A 22,494-nucleotide genomic window follows, 5' to 3' on the forward strand; every position below is an offset into this window, starting at 1 on the left:
CTATGCTCACCCCCCAGAGCAGGGAGCTGCTCCCGAGCCAGGCAGGCCCGGGCCCACGCACGGATGGCAACGGGGAGCGGAGGCGGGAGGTCTGTGTGGGGTGCTCAGATGCAGCCCTGCCTTGGCAGCCCATGGCAGAAAGGCTGGGTCCCTTGTGGGAACAAAGGATGCCTTTTGCTGGGTGTGTTGTACAGCAGGACTGCGGTGGCTTGTGTGGCTTTTAGCTCTCTGACCTTTATTTAAATGAAATGCAGAGTAATTTGTATCTAAGAGGAGTTGTTCTGTCTGATTAGTGTGATTAAATAGATGGCAGAGCGTTACTAAGTTCATTGTCAGAGAGACTGTTGCTTAGTAATTTAAACTGCAATAATCTCATTATTCAGTTGTGTTTCCTCACAAGTGTCCTTGCGGGCACTTCAGGAGCTTGCTGCAAACCCCGACAACCGCAGTGGCATCTAAAACTTTAGATCACAGGCTTCAAGCGGTCCCTCAGGGTGAAGCTGAGCCGGGGCAGCCCCCGGCGCTTGCGGCTGCGTTTGACCGACGGAGATTTGTGGTGGTACAGAAACAGAAACACAGCACTGAGAGGTGAGCTCGGGCACACGGCCCGTGAGCCTCCTCTGCGTGAATGGATCCACACCTGCCCTTCCTCTGCCTCCTCAGCCAGGGCCACGTCCCGGCACAAACCGAGATAAACTGTTTGCAACCAGCACCGAGTTACGGAGAGCCCTGTCCATGGCTGCTGCTGCCGCAAGTCAAGGAGGTGAACTCCAAAGGCTGTATAGGGCATGGGGAGAGGGAACCAGGCTCACACCAGGCAGGGTTGGCACCGGGATGAGGGCACCTGGGGCCTCCAGCTTGGCCAGAGGCACTTGCCTCCCGAAGGCAGAAGCCGTGCCCTGCGATCACCTCCCGGAGCCAGAAGCCGTGCCCTGTGATCACCTCATATGGCAGAGGCAGGGCCCGCACGGAGGCTGGGAGCCACGGAAGGGCTGCTTCCCCCGGGTGCTGCCTCCCGTGCAGCGGGCGCACGCCTGCCGGGCCCGGCTCCCCGGGCAAGCGCTGCCCGGGCCCGCTGAGCACCGCCCGCCCCGGCTGCCCTAGCAACAGCGGCGCTAGCGGCCGCCCAATCAGCGCGCGGCGCTGCGGGCAGAGCCAATGGAGAGGCGGGCTGGAGGGCGGGGCGGGCTGCGGTGGGGGTGGGCCGGCCACGCGCCGCGCCGCCATTTTGACGTCTGAGGAACAAAAGAGGCGAAGCCGCCGCCGCCGCCGGGCTGACACCAGGTAACGGGCGCGTCCCGCCGCTCCCCGCCCGCCATCGCTTCCGCGGTGTCCCCCGGGCCGCCCGGCCCCGACCGGGTACCGGGCGCTGCCGCCGGTGTGTGCGGCGCCGCGGGCGCTGCTTCCGCAGGGCCCAGCCCCACCCGCTGCGGGAGCTCGGTGCCGGGCCTGGGGGAGCCGGGCGGCTCCCCGCGGGGGATGTTCGGCGGCGGCAGGTCAGCGGGAGGAGCGGGTTCTGGTCTGGCAACACCGCGGGGGTAGGGGTTGTGCGGATGGGGGGAAGCAGACAGACAGCGGTCACGGAGCATCCCCGGCCGCATCGCGCTTCCTGCCGAGCCTTGGCCCCGCCGCGGGGCTGTGCGGGGGGGTTACCGGGAGGGGGATGCTTCGGCAGCGCTGCTGCGGCGTGGGGCTGCGCTAGTGCTCCGTGTCCGGGTGACCCCGGGGCTGGTGGTCGCCCCTTGCCGTTACTCAGCAGTTCTCGGCTGCCTGCATTATGAGATGCCGGGGTGATGGATGTGCTGCGGGGTTGAGGGATGCTTCATGCACTCACTCAGAAATGACACAAACTGCCGTAAAAAAAAGGTGTTCGGGGATCTGTTGCATAATGGGACGCGCTGCTCGCGAATACCCCTCTGTGTGAAACGGAAATAACCGGGTGATGTGATGTTACGAGCTGGTTTGAGTGTCACAGATGTGTAATACGTGTTTAACGTGGCTGAGGGCCCTCAGGCTCTCAAACAAAACGATGAAGGAGGCTTTGGGGATCGGCATTCCGTTTAAGAAAATAAATGTTATCGCTGTTGATAGTGTAACAGGCTGTTGGTAGCTACACCCTGATATGTCCTGGCCTTAATTCCACTGTGAAAAGTACGCTGATATCTTTACTGGTATGTGCTGGAATTTAATTGCCTTCTACTTGTAGCCTATTTCTTTTTTTCTTTGGCACAGTGCCTTCTGTGACCCATATACTCAGGTGTTTTCAAAATGCATTCTGTGCCCATATGCTTTTTTAGACTTGTGAACATCTAAGGGGGAAGTTCTGTGCCAAATATTGCAGTCAGAATTGAATATTTGGTCCTGGAACATTGACGCTAATGTGAGTTAAAACTTTTTAGTCAGCTGGAACGGTCATTACTCAACATGTAACGCTCAAATGAGGGCAGAACAGTTCAAATGTGACTCCTGAGAATGACAAGTTCAGGGTTATTTTGGTTTTTAGACATCTAAGAATTGGCATCTTTGCTCATAACCTTGCTTATGTAAGAGAAAAGATTTTTGTAAAGTTCTTTAAATTAATTTGTGTATTTTTAGGGCTTACAATGAAATTAAGGGCTGGAACCGGTGTTTTTCCGTACAAATATGTGCGTTTTAGGAAAAGGGTGGTTAATTTGTTTACGTGTGGCCTGTTTAGGCTAACAACATTTTCCAGCTTGTTGTTAGAGTCTTTTCTTGCCTGAAATGTGTCACTGGGGGAGGAAGAAGCCAATGATTGAAGTGCCAGAATTAAGGAAAAAAGCCCTTCAAAAAAGAGTTTCAGGTGCTCAGGAGTGCTCCTGGGTAAGGGTTGGTTCCAGCCATTCCTGTGTGCTTGTTTGTGGCACTTTCAGAACTTAAACTCGGCCGTGTAGCTTTTAATAAATCTGTGAATTTAGTTAATTGAAAATCTGTTCTCCTGCCTTTTCCGTCTTCACTGCTTATTCCTTTCTGAAGAAATTAGCTGTTGTCCGTGGTACTTTCGTTGTACAGGTAATGTCAGCCTTATGTTGCTGTTTCCCCTTGAGGAAAGGTAGATCAGAGGGGTTGTACCCATGTGGTACGGTAGCTTGGAAGGCAGCTGGAAGGCTGCATAGTGGTCAGTCCTGTGAATGCCTGGCCTTGTGCTCTCAAATTCTTTCCCTGCCAGTTGCTTGCAGGGAAGACTTCAGATTTGTCAGGCATGTGGCTTTGCAAAAACGGGATGAGAAAAGGTCTTAGAAACTCCTTGTTGCCTGTCAGCAAATGGGCCTCCAGCCCGGTCACTGGTGTGCTGGTACTTTGGTTATTCTCTGATCAGCTGGGGAGTGTGAAGGGGTATTCGTGAGCTGGTTTTTCTTTTGAAGGGGAGGGGATGGTTGTAAACCTGGAGGCACTGAGGCTGTCTCAGTCTGTCAGCTGTGGTGCTAAGGACACAAATATCTGCCCTTTGGTTTAGGCGTAGGTGGAGGCAGGGAAGTGTGTGCTGCCAGGTTAATGGTGGAAGACTGACTTCATTGGTGACATAAATTCCACAAGGATATTATATCTAAAGAGAAGAATTAAGTAGAAGTAACTCTTGGAAAAATCTTTTAATTCTTTACTGTCTGAATCCTCTGATGAACTGATTCAGATAAGGTCTGGGGGGGATTCTGGAGTAGCTGATACTAAATGTCGGTTACTTTTGATGATTCTCATTTGGTGGTGGTTGAGAGTCAGGAGACAGCTGAGGTGTTCCTCTGGGAGGTCAGGAGTGCTGCTTCTGTAGCTGAGTCCGTGCCTGCCCGAGGTTGGGAGCAGTTCCAGATCCAGGACAGGCAACACAAGTGTGTTGTCAGCAATGCTTCTCAAGCTGTCCTGCCCGGGTAGCTGCGCTTTGGGTGGGAAGGGCTGGGGCAAAGGCAGGGCTCTGAACTGAAGCACGATTTGATGTGGGTTTTATTGTGAAGCTGAGGTGTAGCTTCTTCCTGTTTGATGTAGTTCATTGGTTTCCTTAATATTTCTGCACCAGTGCTCAAACACAGAACTTGTTTAATGAGTAGAACCCTATTTCAAAAGTTCAGTTACTGCATCAAAAGATTGAAAGGGCAGAAATTTAGTTGTGACTAAAAATGTTAACCTGTATGTGCTCTGCTGCTCTGGCTGTGCCCAAAAGTGTGTAGGTAAGAGCTGAGTGCAGTGGGGTTTGAAGCTTTATTAGGCTGACATCTTATATTCATAGTAATTCTTGTGTATCTGGTGAGCATGGGCCAGAACTGAAAGCTATCATGGGCTGGATCTGAAAGCTATCAGGTTTTTACACTGCTGTGTGGAAAAAGCTTGCTGCCTCTCATTCAGTTCATCCACTTATCAGTTGTTGAATTTGCTGATGCTTAAGCCTGTCCCTGTTGGCAGGAGCTGCGGTTGGTCTCCAGGCAACGCTGGGCTCTGAGCATCTCTGCCTGCTCCAGAGAGGAAAATTTTCCATTGCGGGGAGAGGATTTTTCCTCCTGCTAATTCTTTTATCTGGCTTTGTGTTGTCCAAGGTTATTGTATTTTTGAAACAATACAGGGACAGTTTTCAAATATCAAGAGGCTACATTTTAGGGTTTTCAGATATAACTGCAGACGTGTATTTCTATAGCTTTTGTTAGAAATACTCATTAGAATGTTATTTTTGCGCCTTTCTTAATAACTGTGTTTCAGAATAATTCTTCCCTCCTTTTGCAAAAACCTGTATGCTACAATATAGCTACATACAGCACAGTATGATGTGCTGTAAGTAGCTAGAAATTTCTCTCCCTGCAAAATCTGAAGTACTGGAAGCAAAACTGCTTGTTCAAATGAAGGTCTGATGTTGGTTATGTTTAATCAGGTGTTAGTGAAATCATCACTGAAATCTTTTGCAGCTTCTTTGCTCATGTAGCACCTAGTCTTTGAGGTCTGACTGTCTCTGTGGGGGCAATATGATGGCAAGTGAGTTTTTGGTGTTTTTTTTATGGTGACATCAATTACATGAATGTTCTCAGTTTCACCTCTCTTCTTTGTAAGAAGGAAGTACATGACATCATCTTGCTGTATGTGTTGTTGGCTCTTTCAGGTTGACTCAATTTAACTGGAGATAGGAGGTTAAATCAGTGGTGGATGTGTTCATACTGATCTGTAACTGGTGGTGTAACTGGGAATCTGGTCAAGCTAACTCAGGAAAGAAATGGATCTGGCGTAATGGAACCAGTCAATTTCCTGACATCTGTGAATGTTAATGTTAAGGATATAGTTCTAGATGGGGAGGGAACAAAATAGTTTGGAGAATCATTTTGGAGTTCATGGAGATAGTCTCTCATGGATGAGCAGTAAATGTAGTAAATGCTGATTGAGCTGCAGTGAGTGGTGTGTGATGAGAGATCTTGCTGTTCCTTCAGTGCAGCACCACCTTCCCTGCATTTAAATGCAAGTGCCGAATGGTGATTTCTTGTTTGAAAGTGCAAATAATGTATTAAGTTCATTTTGCACAGTTTGCTTTCTAAAATAAACTATCCTTCAGAAGCTTGTTGAATTTTTACTTTTCTCCTAACTGCTGATTTTAGAGATACAGAGTTGGAAGATGAGCACTAGGGGGGATGGAGGGGCTGTGTTGCAAGATTTGGTAGAGAAAGTGGCACTCATCCTGTCTGAGTCTTCCTTTTTGGTCAGTGACAATTTCTCTGACAGTTGTGCAAACCAGACTTGCTTGTGCTGTAGATTCACTACCTGCTATAAAATTTGCCTGTAAAGCAACAGATGTATCTAGGGGAATGAGTCTGACTGTGGTTGTGTCCCTTACAAAAGCAGCGGCTCTTCTGCAGTGAATGCCGCATCTCAGCCTGCAGGGTGCTGAAAGCAGAGCAGCCGGGCCCCTGCAGAGCTGCCTTTCACAGGTTACTGACATGGATAAGAGTTTTCTCAAGTGGTTTTGTCACTGCTGTTTGAATATGTAAACTGTATGAGATTAAAATGGATTAATTCTTTGACAGTGATTATTCTGGTGAGCCTGTAATTGGCCCCAGATGGTGTATGTGAGATCACTGAGCAGTGAAACATGAAATACAGAAATAATTCTTGGGATTGGTTTTTGGTTGGTTTGGTGTCCCGTGTCCCGTCCCGTCCCGTTCCCCCCTCCCCCGAAGTGTTTTTGGATGACTGCAGGTGAGCTTTTACAAAAGAGTCTTGTCCCTCTTACTAGGGAGAAACTGGGGGTTTACCATGGGAAACATTCACGACTTTCCCCTTGGGTTTGTTCCATTTCTGAGTTTGTCTTGTAAGACTCCTTTCCTTTCCTTGATCTTCTCCAATCTACTGTAGTTTAACAGGAAGCATAGTGAAATGATTCTTTAGTGTTCTGAGATGAGCATCCAGGTATTTTCATAATTTTTTAGGGAAACCATGTAGAGGTCACTGCATCATGTACACTCTTTCCTTTAAGATGCGAGTCTGGTTTGTGTTATCTGATTTGAGATGTGTTTTCAGTAATTTGGAATGTTTTGAAACAAATACAGTTGACAAAGATACATTAAATGCATCTCATGAGCTTGAGCTGCTTTGGAACAAAACCTCCCCATCTGTCATCAGAAGTAAAGGCTTGGAACCTACACTTGAAGAATTATAGTTAAAAATGTGGATTGGTGTTTGAAGCCTGGTGACTGTCTACTTCTTGGGGTGCTTGGCCATTTTCAACAAAAAGGGACTAAACTTCTTCACTGTAAGTATGTTGACTTCAAATGAAGAGGTCTGTATGGATGAATGTACACATGAATGAAATATGTAATTGTGCATTTTGGGCACCATTCTTCCTGTAATAGTTTATTTACTGTTGATCTTTGCTTTGTGCTCCTGGAAATTTTTGGTCGAAGAGTTAAACTGGATTGTAGGATTTGGGCATCTGAGCTTAAATTTAACAATCTCGTTCTGTGGGCTGCTAATGTTTATAGTGTAAAATGTGTTAGGGACTGGGATTTCTGAAGGGAATACAGGTAAAGTCTTTCTGTAGTTCAGTGATGTGTCCTTTGAACAGGACTTCACAGTTCTTCTCTTGAGCAGCTTTTCGTTTGTGGCGAGGTGCTCACAGCTCAATGGCCAATCACAAAGATACTGGGTTCTTGTTCTTGAGAGGCTAGAAATACAGTTCCCAGACTGCTAAATTCATGGTAACAAGAAAGGCTGGGATGTATTTTAATCTTGGTGTTAGAATTTATGGCAGTTTTGGTATATTGAATAATACTTCCATGTGTGTAATCCACAATTTAGCTCTTGCTGTCATATTTTTGGGAGATTAAAGGCTGAATGCTATTTTGGTTTCTCCACGACAAAGGGTAGTATTGTCTTTTTATAGCAACTGGTGGTTTAAGTGCTGGTGCCAAATACTGTTTTAAGATGGATCAGTTTCTAAATAGGAAGTATAAGTAGCTTAGTTTTGGTGGTTCGGGTTCCTTAGTTTCCATGGCATTTTTACTTGGAAAAGAAGCTAGTTCTTAAATTACATATTCCCTGGAAAAACTGCATGGCTCAGGACTGCATGTTCTTTTCTGGCTGAGTATGCTTAGTAACCTGTAACTTGGCTTTATTTTAGTTCTAGAGAGATAAAATAGCTTTACTTGAGAGGTAAAGCTGGCATTTCTCCAGAGCTTTGTGTATGTGGTTGCTGAGTTTGCAAATGGTGTTGAGAAAGCTGAAAGCTGTTGTATTTTGGGGCATCTCTAAATACTAGTTGTATTGAGCATGTAACCTCCTGACTGAGGTTTTGGGAACTGCAGCAGAGGCACTGCTCTGCAAGTTCTGTTAAGCAAAAACTGGAAGCTCTTGGTTACTCTCTCTGCTTTACCAAGCACAAGGATTGGGGCACTGGGTTCCTCCTAGGAGCATAGAGCTGGTTTAAGGACGATGGGGATAATTGTGCATGAAGAACAACACTTGAACATTACGCAGCTTCAGGTTGTTTGTTCATAGCTTGCTCCCTTCATAGGTTATTCCTAATGTTCTGCAATTCTTCATTTCATCTGTTAAAGCTGTATTCAAAAGTCCTTCTGGTATTTGTTACAAGAGGTGGCTCTGCAGCTGTGGTGGTAAATTTACAGGTGCAAATACATGTCTTAACCTGTGTGGTAGTGTTAATTTCCTATAGTAACTACTATGGTGTTTTGGTTATAATTAAAGGAGTCAAAACTGGAAGTCCATGTTTAGAGAGTAAAAGGAGATAACTTGCACATGCTGCTGGCTTAAAGAAATGGCTTTTTGCTGAGATTGCATCTTTCTGTGCACTTTTGAGCATCTCAATGCACTGCCTTTTCTATATTACAGATGAAATTCTTAGTTTATAGAAAAAGCCTGATAATCTTTTTACAAAAAAAGAGCTCTCAAGGCTGGCCTGTACTTGAGCTCAGAGCAGGATCTGGAATGTAGCACTTGAGAGGCCTTTGTCATGGTAGCCAGCGTTGTTCTGCACTCTTTCTGTAGAGAGGAGGGAAAAGACCCAGAGAAGCAGTACCTTCAGGTGTGACATACCTGACCCGAGGCCCTCAGAAGATTTCAGGGTGATGTTCTGCAGTTTTAAACTGCCCAGAGATTTATAAAAACCATTTGGTAGTTCTGAAGATCTGGTAAATGTTTACAGAATGTTGGAACACTGTTTACAAAACCTAAATGCTCTGCTGAGTGTGGCTTGTCCTGTGCCAGTGATGGGTGAGCTCTGGCACACAGCACAGGGTTTTCTCAAAGTCTTAATGTCAGTGGATTTTGTTCAGTTTTACTGTATAAACTTGCTCCAGCAAGTTTCTGTAACTGGTGTGGAGGAAGGCTGGGGCTGCTGCTTGGATGAACTGGTGAATGGGTGCTTTCCACCTTGTAATGAGCATCCCTTGTTGGTGAGAATCTTTGGTCCTTAGCCTAATGTTACAATAGGATCGGGTCTGTACCTTGCTAGGCAGGCCTGCAGATCTGCAGCATTCCTAAAGAGCGTTACAAATGTAGTTTGTAGAAACTTTGTGCGTGAATTCATGTGTAATTCTGTGTTCCTACGTTCAGTCTGGTTTGTGTGATTAAGTGAATTAATTCAAGAGATTTCTTTTTCCATTCTATCTGGATCAGTTTTCATTTTTCCAAGCTACAGCAATGTGGTGCTGCAGTTGTCAGCCATTTAATAATGACAGATTAATAAAAAGAGAAAAGCGTATCGGCACTTCCAGCTGGCTTCTGTTGTCTTGTGCAAGCACCCTACATTGAGCAAGAACTTGCTCTTTTTTGGCTTTTGTATCTGTAGGTGATGGTAAATGCATCCCTGCAGTGCCCGACTCCATCACCCTCATGATTTACCAGTGGAAGCTACAGCTAAAGTGATCCTGCTTGGAAGGGGAATGCACATGTAGCCTCAACATGTAGGTGCAGACAAGCTTGCAAGTGTTCCTGCTGAGTATTTTTACAAAGCCTCATGCTTACTCATCTGTGGGTAAAGTCATGTGGAGATAATTTAATGATGGCTACATTGATTTGCTGCAGCAGAGCTTAAATAACCTTGACTTGTGTAGCAACTTACAGCTCAGCATCCTCTTTTTTTCTTTCCATTACAACCACTTGGTTTAAAGTTACAGTTAATGGAAAAGAGGTTTGTTTTTTTTTTTTCCCCCACTCTAGTCTGTCTTTTAAAGCAAGCTCCATGGAGTAGTTTTCTGAAATACCTCATGGGTCTGGGGGTTTCCAGACACTGCCCATACTTGTCAGTGACCGTTGCAGAGACCTGCAGCGAGTTGGTGCCTTGTGTCACATTTTGTCCTTCTCCATGGGGGAGACCGAAGATGAGAGAACTAAAAGCCATGTGCTCACCTGAATGGTATATTCCTCCCAGTGCGATGGGGGCACTGCTCCTCTTGCCCCTGATGCTGAAAGCTCTGAAGTTGCTGGATCACACTGGCATCACTTTCTGTTCAGGGGAAGCTTTTTGTTTACAAGGCGGGGAAAAAATGTCTGAGGATCAATAATGTCCATGAAGCTTTGTACTGTAGATAAACGTTTGTCTTCAGATGAGTTACCAGGATGAGTGCTTGTTTCCTGTAATCATGCAGAGTTTAAGGTTGCTCTTGAGGCTTTTCCCAAACCTGCAGGATTTTTATGAGCACGTTCTTACGTGGGCTCTGCATTTCTAGGTTGATCTGATAAAAAAATCAGAAACCTCCAGTTTATTGCTTTAACAGAATTCAATTATTACCATGCAAGATACAAAAGACTTCAAAAGCAATCCTAGTGTAGGACTTGAATTATATTTAGTGGTATAATGAATCCTCAAAGTAGGGAATTTGTTAAAACCATTGTGATGGGTGAATGCACAAGTTTAGTTTTTCTTGTTTGTTTTTTGTTTACCATTAAGATGTAAAAAATCTGTTGTACAGGGTTTGCTCCCTAATCTGTATGTGGCTTATCTTAAAAATGTGATTTTTTTTTTTTTTTTTTGGTCTTCCTGGTGCTGTTTTAAAGCGGCTGACTGGGCAGCAGAGGATTTGAGTAGCTCTGCTCTAGTCTTCAGACTCTCATTTTCTGATGTCGTTGCTCAGCTGATGCTCATTTCTTCTTGAGTATTCTATGGGTTGAAGCAACACTCTTTGGCTTCTCTAATGGGTCACCGATAACTCTTTTTTTCCTTCCTGTTGGCTGGCTGTGCCATTCCTCTGCTTCCTTGAGACCTCCAGAAGGGACTTTGCTTTGGTTCAGTGGGCTGTGGTGTCCTACAGCAGCTCTGCTCTGCAGGTACCTGGCCTATCAGCTTCCTCTTTGAGCTGCCCACTGAACTGAGGAAAGGGCAGGCAGAAAGCTTTGCTGCTTGCTATTTCTGTTGCTGGGAAGCTGATTTATGGCTATTTGGAGCTGCAGAACTGACCTCCCAAAGTAAAATGTCTGTGCTTGGGAGAGCCCTGTTCTAACAAATGAGTTAGGAGGCCAGCTCTGCATCAGTTACTCTGCTGTTGCAGAGCTTTGGGTAAAGGTGTTATTTTTGAGACTTATGAAGGAAAGAGCTGCTGCTTAGTTGAGAGCTCTGTGCTCTGCAGAGGATCTGTTCTTCAATGCAGTTACATGTGGGATGAGACTTTGTAATGACATGAAATACCTTCCAAAGGATGCAGTTACCTGAGATAAGTGTCTGACAACACTATTTCATTGTGTTGTTGTTTTGATGGTCATTATCTCGTGTGAGAATAAGATGTCTCTGCATGTCACTTCTATTTTACAGACGGGTTTTAAACACCTTCTGATGCTTACTGTATGAATGTCATTGCTCAAGCTTCTGTTATTGTGTTATGGCAGATTTTTCTCTGAATGCTTGCTGTTGATATGTCCTTTGAACAAAAGATACTGGCCAAAGGCCCTTAGAAGCACATGGGAGGAAAAGGGCAGGTACACTGAGCCTGCATTTGGGATCTGGAGAATTGCCTAACACCAGCTGTTCTGGGCTCTTTGTTGCCCCAGGTGTTGGAAACAGATGGGTGTAGAATGAGAGGAAAGGCAGTGAATGGCATTGTGCCTCCCTTGGTCACAGCTATGCTGCTGAGGCTCTTGGGCTTAGGTCAGAGGGTTTATTTCTAAGGAAGTGCAACCAGTTTGATGTACTTGTGGAGTTGTTTATGGAAGTGAGGTATTTGTAAATGAAACAGCAAAGCATTTCTGATGAACATTGCAATTGTGCTCCAGGTATTGTTGTTAATCTGTAAGGCACAACTTGCAATATGAGTAGAGCCATAATGACAAACAGATCCTGCTTGTGGTGATGTTAAAACACAAAGAGAAAAAAACCTAAAGATCTTGCTAAACTTTTTTTTTTTTTTTTTTGCAAGTGAGAGTAACTTTGGATGAAAGCAAACTGAACTTATTGGTGAACAGGGCTTCTTATCTTGAAAAGCGAAAATACTCAGTTGTTCAAAGTACAAGGTAAAACCTCAGGATTCATTAAAGTCTAAGTTACTGGCAAGACTGGGGGCTTGCTTCTGCCCTGAGTGCTGTTGCTCTGTTCAAATCATGTGCATTACAGGTTCAGTAAGAAGGCAGCAAATGGCTTTACACAAATCAGGAGCTGGATTAAAGGCCCCGTAGCAAGGAAGCCCTTGCTGATGCTGTTGAGTCCTTGAGCACAGTACTGTCCGCAGAGCTGTGTTAATACAGCTTCAGCAGGGGCACACACTGCACAGGTCTCATACTAGAAATAACACGTGGGAGCTGTGCTGTGGTTTCCAAAGATAAACCCAAGGAGAGCTCGCTAATGCAGGCAGAGTAGATGTCTTCACTTGTCAGAGTTTTGCCCTTTGTCTCTGGTAGGTTTGCATTTGCCTTGTGGTCATGCAGTCTGAGTGCACTGCGTTTGACTATGTTTAGATGCTTCCAACATTTCTTAGAAAAACAGCCCTGCCTAAACATTTCATAACTGATATTTTTATAACATCAGGGCTATAAAAAACTTTCTTTGTTATCCCTGAAATGGGAAGTGACCCTGTGTGATGTGCTGCCAGGTCTGACTTCTTCAGGAAACAGTGGAGTAGTGTGAGTGGTCCTGCCCAGCTCTGTGCCTGGCAGGAGCGCCTGGTGCCTCTCCAGCACTGGCGTGTATGTTCAGGCAAATGGCTCTCTGGGGATGAGCTGGGTAAACAAGGTGGGTGCGTTGGTGCACTAACAGTGTTTGAGGTTGGGGATGTTGCAAGGTGCTCTCTCAGTTCGAATTGGTGCAGCTGCCAGTCAGTGTGTCTGCCTCAGGGGTAATGAGGAGGGCAGCCATGGGATGATAATACTGGTCTTGGAAAGAGTTGCTGCTGTGATGCTGTTGAAGTGGCTGTGCCAGGGTAAAGCTCTGTCACCACAAGATCATGCACGCATGTAACTGTGCCTCCCAGTGAAAGCTGGCACTCTTATGGCTTTCCCTGGGAAATTCCAGAAGACGGGAGGCATTGTTGGCTCTAAGAAAACCCGATGAAAACTCCTGAGGCTTATAAAATTACTGGTGTGCTATACAAACACAGATAGATGCTGAAAGTTTCTCTAATAGAAAATGGAAGCAACTCTCAGGCAGAGCTTACTCGTGAACTGATGTGGCTTGCTAAGTACACATTGGCTGGCAAGTCATATAATTGTAGAATCCCAGACTGGTTTGGGTTGGAAGCTCATCCAGTTCCAACCCCTGCCACGGGCAGGGACACCTTCCACTAGAGCAGCTTGCTCCAAGCCCCATCCAGCTTGGCCTTGAAGTCGACTCCTTATGTGAGGAGCAGTACAGCCCTGTGTGGAGTGGTGCTCCTGCGTGGAAGCACGGAGCAGATGTGTCTCCAGAGCCTTCTGACTGCGGTGCCTGCAGAGGTGGGTGCGCTGCCTGGGGCATGGGGTCAGGCTGGGGCACGTGGCTGTCCCTGCTCCCTGTGCAGTGAGGCTCTGCTTAGTTGCAGTTAAATAGGTTTCTAAATAGGAACGGCTGGTATCTGGGGTGGGAGTGGGAGGTTTTTGCCTGTGTGTCTTGAAGCTGAGTTGTGTATGTTGAGGTGGGTGAGAAGCTTCTCTGGGGATGCAGTAGCTGCAATGATGATTGAAGCTCAGTGATTTTGCTCTCATCTTAAAATACAAATGGCATATCAGGAGTGTTGTTTCCAGGAAATACTTTTGAAGCTTGAATTTGACGTACTCTTGTCGAGGTGGCCTGAGCTGCTTCTGTATTAAAAAACCCCAAAGCCCAACAAAACAAAGCCCCAGCAACCCGGTAACTTTTTACCAAATATGGCTCTGAAAGACAGGAATTAAACCCAAGCCCAGTGCAGCGGTTGGTGTGTGGGGTTGAAACTCCACTGCCCTGTTGCCCGCGGGTGCAGGTCGGCATTCCAGGAGTTCAGCTGATCGATCTGTTTTTCTGTAAGCAGTTTAGTTGTTTAATGCAGTTAATGCCCTTACGTGCAGCGCACGCCGTGGGTGCCTGCAGGTCCCTGCTCTTCCAGTTAACTGAAAGCTGGTCAAGATCTAAGGAGGACAAATAAAAATAGACCTGTGACCTAGAACACTTTGTAGTCTCTTTGAATTAAGTGCATTATTGTTCTCATAATGATCTTGAGACAAAATAAGTATGAGCTTGTTTTTAGCTGCAGAAAGTTAATGATTAAAGCTTGGGTCTAAAATTAGAGCAACTCGACTCTAAAACTTTACTGGAAGGTGCTGGCCGGGCCGTGGGGCTGAGGTTTGGCCCCGCTCCCATGCGTGCGTGCTGCCGTGTGGAACGGGGGGCAGCGGCACAGCCCGCTCCTGCAAAAGGGCTTCTTGGCGTTACTTTTCCATGCGGGAAGTCATCACCCATGTCAGACGTGAAACGTGCGAGTGTCGTTGTGAGCCAGCCGCTCTCCGGCCTGGCCCCGCGGGTCTCTGCGGCTGCGGCCGCTGTCCGGACGGAGAGGACCGCGCATGCGATGCCACGGCGGGTTCCCGCGGGCTGTGCGCGCGGGAGGGGCGCCGCGAGCTCGGTGCGCGGCCGCGGGCCGGTCTCCGGCGCGACGTGCCCGCAACACCGGAGCGGCGCCCACCGCGCACTCTGACCCGCGCATGCGCGGCCGGTCGGGTGGGGCCAGCGTCCCCCGGGGCTGTCCGCCCCGCCCCGGGGAGCTTCCTGTTGGCTGCGGCGCTCCGGGGGCGTGGTCGCAGCGCGCCTTGTCTGGGTGCGCCCCGCGCTGCCCCGCAGTCGGCCGCCTGCGGATAGCGGGTGGTAGTCGGCTCCGTTCGGCTCCGTTCGGCTCGGCGGCCGGTTTCGGTACCGGCTCGGCGTGCGGCGGCACTGACGGCCCCGCGCTCTCTTGTGTTTGCTTTAACAGACTGTTGGATCGGCATAAACACCGTCAGGTCCCGGAGACTGCTGGCTCTGAACTGCCTTCACGACTGTCGCCGCCTTCTGTCTAATGTACTACAAGGATGAGCCCAGCATTTGGAGCCATGGAAGTGGAGCACTATTCCAAGGGAGTTCTGCTCGAGCCTTTTGTCCACCAGGTCGGAGGACACTCCTGTGTCCTCCGGTTTAATGACAAGACCATCTGTAAGCCCCTTATCCAGAGGGAACACCAGTTCTATGAGACTCTCCCAACAGAAATGCGTAAATTCACTCCGCAGTATGAGGGTGAGTATCCAAACCTTAGGATGGGGTTGGGCTTTTTTTTTCTGTAAACACAAGCGTGCTGTGCTCTCTGTTTCCTCTGAAATCTCTTCTGTGTGGAAGAGATTTTAGGGTTTTCTTTTCGTGTATTTTGATGTTGTCTGAGGCAGGCTGTGGAGATGCAGGGTGGAAAGGCTTGCCAAGTTGGTGCTTGGGCTGACTAACAGCTTTAGAGTAGGGCAGCTCTGCTGGTGATAGCCCATGTATCTCCCTTAGGCACAGGTAAGCAGCTGAACAGCTTGTGAAAGTTTCCAGTAATTCCCTGCTGCTTTCTTCTTTTCTTTCTTTTTTTATCCTTTTCCCCACCACTGGTGTAATGTTTGTGTACAGGATTTGGGGAGATTGGTTGGCATGTTTTGTGTAAACTCAGTCGTGCTCTCCCTTGTTTTGGGATTTCTCCTCTGACTCTCGTTTTGATTGCAATAAACACACGTCAGTAAGGTGTCTTGTTGGATGTTTGCAGTGTTGTTTCTGCCATTAAGGAAATGAAAATTCATGCCATTTAGGTAGGGAAGGATCAAGTAGCTGTGATGAAGCTGAGTCAGATGTTATGAAGGAGTGGAAATTCCAGTTCTCCTAAGAATTGCGCTAGTTAACAGAAACACTTCTCCTTCTCTTGGCTATTCCATCCACTGCCACCTGGTGATTAATAAATAATGTGTCTGAAGCACTTTTTTTAAATGGAGTTGCTTTTTATGGCTGTTCAAATCAATGTGCTTTAAGGGTGATGAAGTTTTGCATACTGTGTGAAGGTGGCAGAAGACTTCAGAGGAGATCTGTCACAGTTAACACTCCCTGCATGCTTACAGAGACTTGCTTACATCTGACTGCAAGTTCTGTTGGACTGGAAGAAAATGGCATCTTTGATACTTCTCAAGATGTACCAGGACAACTGTACTAGTGTATATGGCTTTGGGGGAGTGTGGGGAGGGAGATTTAGGGGTAAAAGGCCTTTCGGTCCATCTCTGTTACTTTTTCCAGGATAAAGCCAAAGGCCGTTTGCTGCTTCGCTCCCCCCTCTTTCCTGCTGTCCTTCCTCTGTGGCAGCAGGACTGTGAGTCGCTGCTGTTGTGCTCCTGGCCTGGCTCTGGCAGTCTGGGAGCCACCATCCCAGCTCACAAGTGCCAGTCTCTCACCAGGAGGTCTCCCCAGCTAGTGTTGAGCTGCAAGAGCTGTGCTTACTGATGTGAGAATACAGAGAGAGACTGAAAGGAAAATTAAACCCAGCGCAGGGCATTGTTATGGCTTCTTCGTTAACCATGGAAAGTCGCATCTGACTGAGGCTTTTGAAGTGCAGTGCTCTGGAGACTCGTGAGGGGAGGACAGGGGGAAAATGCTTTCAAGGTTCACCATGTTTCTGTACCACAGACAGGTCTGGTTTGTAGTGTGTTTTTGTTACTTATTTCATAAGACTGCTGCATAACCACTATCAATAAAATATATCCCAAAATGGACAAAAGAACTATGTATAATTCAACGTGGTGATTCTGAGTGGAAGCTGTGGGACTAGTTTCTGTTGTAATGTGACGTTTTCCCTGTTTTGCTCTACTTGCAAGTCTTGCCTTTCCCCTGGGGATCTATTAACCAGATCTTGTTTGGATAAGTGCTTTTTGCTTTGCTGTCACGCAAAACTTAAAGCTTTTTCGTGAGATATTTTTGTGCAGGTCACTTCTCACTACAAAATGTTAACAAATGTTTTACATCTCACTTAGGGTCAGACCAGTCAGGTTTTTTAGATTAATAAAAGCATTTATTAATTGAAATTGTCTCCTGTTATTATTTGATTCTTATTTGGCTGCATCAGAGAGAGAAAAGAACCTTTTGTATCATTTTGTCAATATAACGAATTGTCTTTTATAAGGTGTCATTTTTGTCTAGGTCTTTTGATATTTGTTAGGTTGGCAGATGAGGTTTGGCCTGGGGCAAGATAAAAACTAAGGACCAGGGTAAGAATAAACCCCAAAAGTTGCTGTATTCTCAGTGTAAACTCATGTACTCTAAAAGGCTTTCTTACCACTTCAGCAATTCCTGATGGTCTCTCTCCTTTCTCTCTCCAGGTGTGGTGTCGGTGAGCTTTGAAGAGGATGAAGATGGAAACTTGTGTCTAATAGCATATCCACTGAATGGGGACCATGATAACTTAGAAAACTTAGATAATTCTGACTGTGAACCCAAAAGTAAACTGTTGCGGTGGACTAACAAAAAGACAGTGTTGTTAGAAAATGAGAAGATATCCAAGGAATGGGTCCGGCAGCACAGGAAAGAAGAGAAAATGAAAAGGTCAGTTTGAGGGAACTGGAATGTGGAGTGTTGGAGCGTAACAATTTTTGCTGTCCAGTTAGGATGTGGTCTCCAGAGAACTCCAGGGAATTCTCCAGAACTCTTTAACTTTCAGTTTTGGTTCTTCTCTTGTTTCTTCTGTTTTTCCTGACCTCTGCAGAGCAGATGGGGTCAGTGGTGAGACAGCCCCGTTGTGCTGGGTCTGTGCATTTTGTATTTCTTTATTTTGCTGTGGCCGATTAAAAAAGGTCAAATTTGAAGCTTCTGGGGAAAAAAAAATAATAAAGGGGGTGGAGAGGAAACCCCCCTCCCTGCAAAGCACAATAGGTGTGAAAACCAGGTCAGAAATACATGTGTGAGAATCCTGCTTTATCGCTGTTAACATTTTCCCCTTTATTCAGTTATGTGAATTGTGCTCACTGCATAGGGTGAGCTGTGCTGTGTGTGCTGGAAGCAGCGACCTTAGCAAAGGATAAATCTTACAGCTCCTTCTTGCATTACTGCAGGAAGTAATGCAAGTAATGGCAGTAATTGAGGCAGGTGGAGAGTGTAGAGGTAGCATTACATGTTTTGCAATGTATTTGCCTATATGCTAATTTATATTAATATAGAAGTAGCTTTATAAAGGTTGAAATATTACTGATGAGCAACTTGTCCACTTGTACAGAAAGCGAAATAAAGCTGATGCTGTTAGTGATGGTCAGCAACGTAGTTTGTAAAGTTAAACCCACTGACAACTTTTTTAAAGTGCTTTTTTTGTACTTGACCTCTAATTTGCTGCTTTGTTCTGTTTTCTAGTCACAAATTGGAGGAAGAATTCGAGTGGCTGAAGAAATCTGAAGTCTTGTATTATACTGTAGAGAAAAAAGGGAATGTCAGTTCACAGTTTAAACACCATAATCCTTGGAGCATGAAATGCCACCAGCAGCAGTTACAGCGGATGAAGGAAAATGCAAAGCACCGGAATCAATATAGTATCCTTTCCTGAAAATACCTCAGGACAGTGAGCAGGGCTCTGGTGTCTGTTCCTTGTATGTGCCGGGTAAAGTACAGAGCAGGCTCAACAGCAGCATGGAGACTCTCTGAAGCTGTGATTGATTTGGTGACTTTGTGGCTATTCTAGCATGTCATAAAGTAGCTGGGTTAGGAAGTTCAGATGCTTAAGTCAGACCTACAAGTTGTGGATTAGTCAGTGTGCTGCTCTTACAGCTTGCTGTGGTTTGAATCTTCCACAGAGAACAGAGACTGCTGAAGTGCTTTTTAACTGCAGTGCTTCAGAGGTGGCATGAAAACACTTCATTGTTTGTTAATGATACTGAAGCACACAAAATCCTCATTCCAACCCCCCATGAAAAGTCTCATGCTAGACAGGAATTATTTTGTAATTCCAGATCTGATGCCAGGCTATATTTCCATATGATCCTGGTTACTTTTTTCCCCATGCAGTGTGGAAATCAGCTTGTCTTCTTTAGAGACCAGTGAAACTGGAGCTAGATGCCCCTTCTGTTTTATGGGACTATAATCTGTGATAGGCTTCTGCACACTGGGCATATTTTGGGTGTGCTTGAAGTTAAGACTGTGGCACTGTGCTAATGGTTTCAAAACCTGTATTCCTCGTTGTGAGGATTGTTCCTTAACTAAGCAGAATTCATCCTGCTGGAAAACCTGACATCTCGATATGAGGTACCATGTGTGTTGGACCTTAAAATGGGCACCCGGCAGCATGGAGATGATGCCTCGGAGGAGAAGAAGGCCAATCAGATCCGCAAGTGTCAGCAGAGTACATCAGCTGTTATTGGAGTACGAGTCTGTGGCATGCAGGTGAGAGGAAAAACAGTTATGTGCAGGGCAGTGGGCTTGCCCCCGCTTCTGCTAGTGGGGTTTTGGCTTATGTAGTCATCCATGTGTTACCATCTTGTGTGCTCGTTTCCTTCAGCAGCGGGAGTGAGGCTTTTGAGTGTCACTCGGTGAAGGTGGCAGCATCCACAGGAGCACCCTTCTGCATCACTGAATGCATTCTCTGAGCACAGCAGCAGCACTTCCAAGCTGTGTAGTGAAATTACCAATGAGCTGATGTTCCAGGGTAGCACAGGAGCCAGCTGGAAAGGGGGGTCTGGCAGTGCCCACGTGTTGAATACAGCATGTGGCAATTTGCCAGCATTGTTAAGAAGCTGCCAGTGCTGTCTCTGGCTTTGAAGAGCCCCAGACCTTTCACTGCTTCCAGCAGGGTTGTTGCAAAGTGCAGATGAGAAGTGGTTTGGTCAATGTGGGGAGACTCGTGGTCAAATAAGGAGACAGTCATGTGGACTTTCACCTGAGTGTTTTGTTTACCTGTGTCTGTATTCCTAGAGGGAGAGATGGAAAACAACTTGTTTGTGTTTGAGGCTTTTCTGAAGCCTCTTTCCTCCCATCCAGTCGATTCCAGGAATGCCAGCAGTGTTTGCTGAGACTTGTTCCACAGCATGGCTGTTGGCATGTTTGGTGTTCAGCTCACTGTTTAACTTCAGGGAAAAGCATGAGGCTGAAGTGGAAGCGTGGGTGCTGTGCTTCCAGCCCCACTGTGCCGGGATGTGATCAGGGCCTGGTGGTTGTTCACCTTCCAGTACAGATCTGTGCTGGGAAACAAAGAGGAGCTTTGGAGGCACCTGCAATCCCTGCTCAGCCCAGCTGCTGAGGCATTACTGAGCTGTGTGGGGCACAGACCATTCTGCTGTAGGAAGGAATCTTCCTGCAGGAGCACCTCTAATTTCTTCAAGTGCAGAGGCTGATGGGCACACCCCAGTTTTACACGGGAGTGTTTGCTGTCCCGTAGAGCCGTGTTCTGGGAATGACTGGTGTACTGTGAGTAGGGCAGGACGTGAGCTCGGTGAGCAGCTGTGCTGCGAGTTGTAGCCTGACTTTGGCGATCTTGGCTGCAGCTTTCCTAATCGCATTTAAACTCCTTCTGACATTCCCAGTGGAAAAGCCCAGATCTTAAACTGAAGGAATTTTCCATTTCCTCTGTGCCTCCGAGTTCCAGAACTGCTGGATTTCTTGTTAGCGGTTGTAGCTGTGCAAGAGTAATATTTAAATGAGTAGTAGCACGTCATCCCGTAAAAGCTTTCCGTGGCATGACTTGTCTTTTGGTTTTATTCTTCCTCAAGGCTTTGAGTGTATCCCCAGCAATTCACCTATTCGTGTTCTCTTGTGTTTGTGTGTGCAGGTCTACCAGGCAGGCACCGGACAGCTGATGTTCATGAATAAATACCACGGAAGGAAGCTCTCGGTGCAAGGGTTTAAAGAAGCACTTTACCAGTTCTTTCATAACGGCAAATACCTGCGCAGGGAACTCTTTGAGTCTGTTATTAAAAAGCTGACTGAACTCAAGTCTGTCCTGGAGAAGCAGGAGTCGTACCGCTTCTACTCCAGCTCCTTGCTCATCATCTACGACGGGAAGGAGAGGCAGGAGGTTGCTGTCGACTCGGACCCAGAGGACTTGGAGGACCTTTCGGAGGAGTCTTCGGACGAGTCGGCGGGAGCGTACGCCTACAAGCCGAGCACCAGCACTGTTGATGTGCGGATGATAGACTTTGCCCACACCACCTGCAAGTACTATGGTGAGGACAGTGTGGTGCACGAGGGCCAGGACACGGGTTACGTTTTTGGACTTCAGAATTTAATAGATATTATTAAAGAAATAAGAGACGACAGTAGCGAATAAACTGTGGATGCACGTCAGTAGAAAGCACTATTGTGACTCTTTGTATTCCAGAATTATTGGCCACTTTCTGGTGGTAGGAATCTTTACAGGCTCTGCAGGGATGGTCCCCTCAGGGTCAGACTTGTTCAGAGGGCATTTACTTACATTGGTGCTGGACCTAGCACTGGCAAAACTTGGTATCCTTATTTATTTTAACTTTCTTAAACATTCCATATTTGATTACTCAGATACCTCTGTTATCCCTGTGTGTATACGTTCCAATAAAATTCTTTTTGTTCGTTGTAAGTGATGCTTCTGTTGCTGGTGACTGAGGAGGATGTGGAGCTTGGCTCTTTCTGGTGCTGTGATGCTAAAGCAGCAGTTAGCGAGGAAGGCTGCCCTGCCTCATGCGACCAGCTGTGGAACAGCACCTCTGCTCCGAGCATGCTGTCATGGTGAGGAGCAGCACGTCCAGCAGAGCCAACGACCACCGGCCCTTTGCGGGGAGGCCAGGGCAGCAGGGCAGTGGACAGCGGATGAGGGACCCAGCACAGGAGATTGGATGAAAGACCTTCAGGGTCCCAGCCATAGTGGTACAACTGATGAGTGAGAACTTGTCTCTTAAAACATATCCCAACGCTAGCACAGGGTGCCCAGAGAAGCTGTGGCTGCCCCATCCCTGGCAGTGTTCAAGGCCAGGTTGGATACAGGGGCTTGGAGCAAGCTGCTCTAGTGGAAGGGGTCCCTGTCCGTGGCAGGGGGCTGGAACTGCATGAGCTTTCTTTGTCCTTTCCAACCCAAACCATTCTGTGATTCTGTTTCCCATTTCAGGCTCTCTCACCATGGAACCTGTTTCTAGAGCTGTTGACATTTTTTAATCTAAACTGAGCTGAAATACCTGTAAAACTCCTCCAGGATTAGCTGCAGCAGCAGCACCTGGGGCAGAGCTTGGAAGGTCCCAAGCCACTTAGTGCCTTCCTTGGGACAAATGAACAGGAAGTAAGTGTTGGAAAGTGAGAGGACAGTGAGTAACTGAAATAACAGTAACACCAAACCATGGGCTCTTCTAAAAGGGACATGTGTTTGTCCAACTACAGATAAATGCCTCCTCCCATTGTGAGGTAAGAACACAGAGCGTGGAGGAGCCGAGGAGCACGTGGGGATGTTGTTGCCTGTTCAGGTGCCCAGGATGGAGCAGGAGCAGGCGCTTGATGCTTTGGTTGGTTGATGCTAGTGGTTGGTGGGGCCAGAGCCTCTCCCGCTCCGCTCTGGAGAGCAGGATGCAGCAGGAGTGCTGTGTGTCCACAGTGGGAAGGGACATCCATCCCCCCCCCCCAGTTGGCTGCAGCTTCAGTTTTGT

The 22,494-nt window shown here is 46.9% G+C and overlaps 1 protein-coding gene across 3 annotated transcripts; it reads left to right on the forward strand.

The window, feature by feature from the left end:
- Positions 1 to 1,194: 1,194 nt before the first annotated feature.
- On the forward strand, positions 1,195 to 21,440 carry IP6K2 (inositol hexakisphosphate kinase 2). Of its 3 annotated transcripts, none has more exons than XM_061455987.1 (6): positions 1,195 to 1,284; positions 14,841 to 15,139; positions 17,233 to 17,455; positions 18,254 to 18,429; positions 19,101 to 19,276; positions 20,658 to 21,440. In XM_061455987.1, exons 2-6 carry the CDS (start codon positions 14,938 to 14,940, stop codon positions 21,153 to 21,155), a joined length of 1,275 nt encoding a protein of 424 aa, XP_061311971.1. In that variant the 5' UTR covers positions 1,195 to 1,284; positions 14,841 to 14,937; the 3' UTR covers positions 21,156 to 21,440. The 3 variants fall into 3 exon arrangements, with proteins under 3 accessions (XP_061311971.1, XP_061311972.1, XP_061311970.1); XM_061455988.1 differs by lacking the exon at positions 1,195 to 1,284 and adding an exon at positions 1,475 to 1,496; XM_061455986.1 differs by lacking the exon at positions 1,195 to 1,284 and having other exon boundaries at positions 14,750 to 15,139.
- The last annotated feature ends 1,054 nt before the right edge of the window (positions 21,441 to 22,494 follow it).

This window comes from Pezoporus flaviventris, unplaced genomic scaffold (assembly GCF_033815535.1).
Source record: "Pezoporus flaviventris isolate CSIRO_AGI_PZ_B2104156 unplaced genomic scaffold, CSIRO_AGI_Pfla_v1 ptg000021l, whole genome shotgun sequence".
Classification (NCBI taxonomy): domain Eukaryota; kingdom Metazoa; phylum Chordata; class Aves; order Psittaciformes; family Psittacidae; genus Pezoporus; species Pezoporus flaviventris.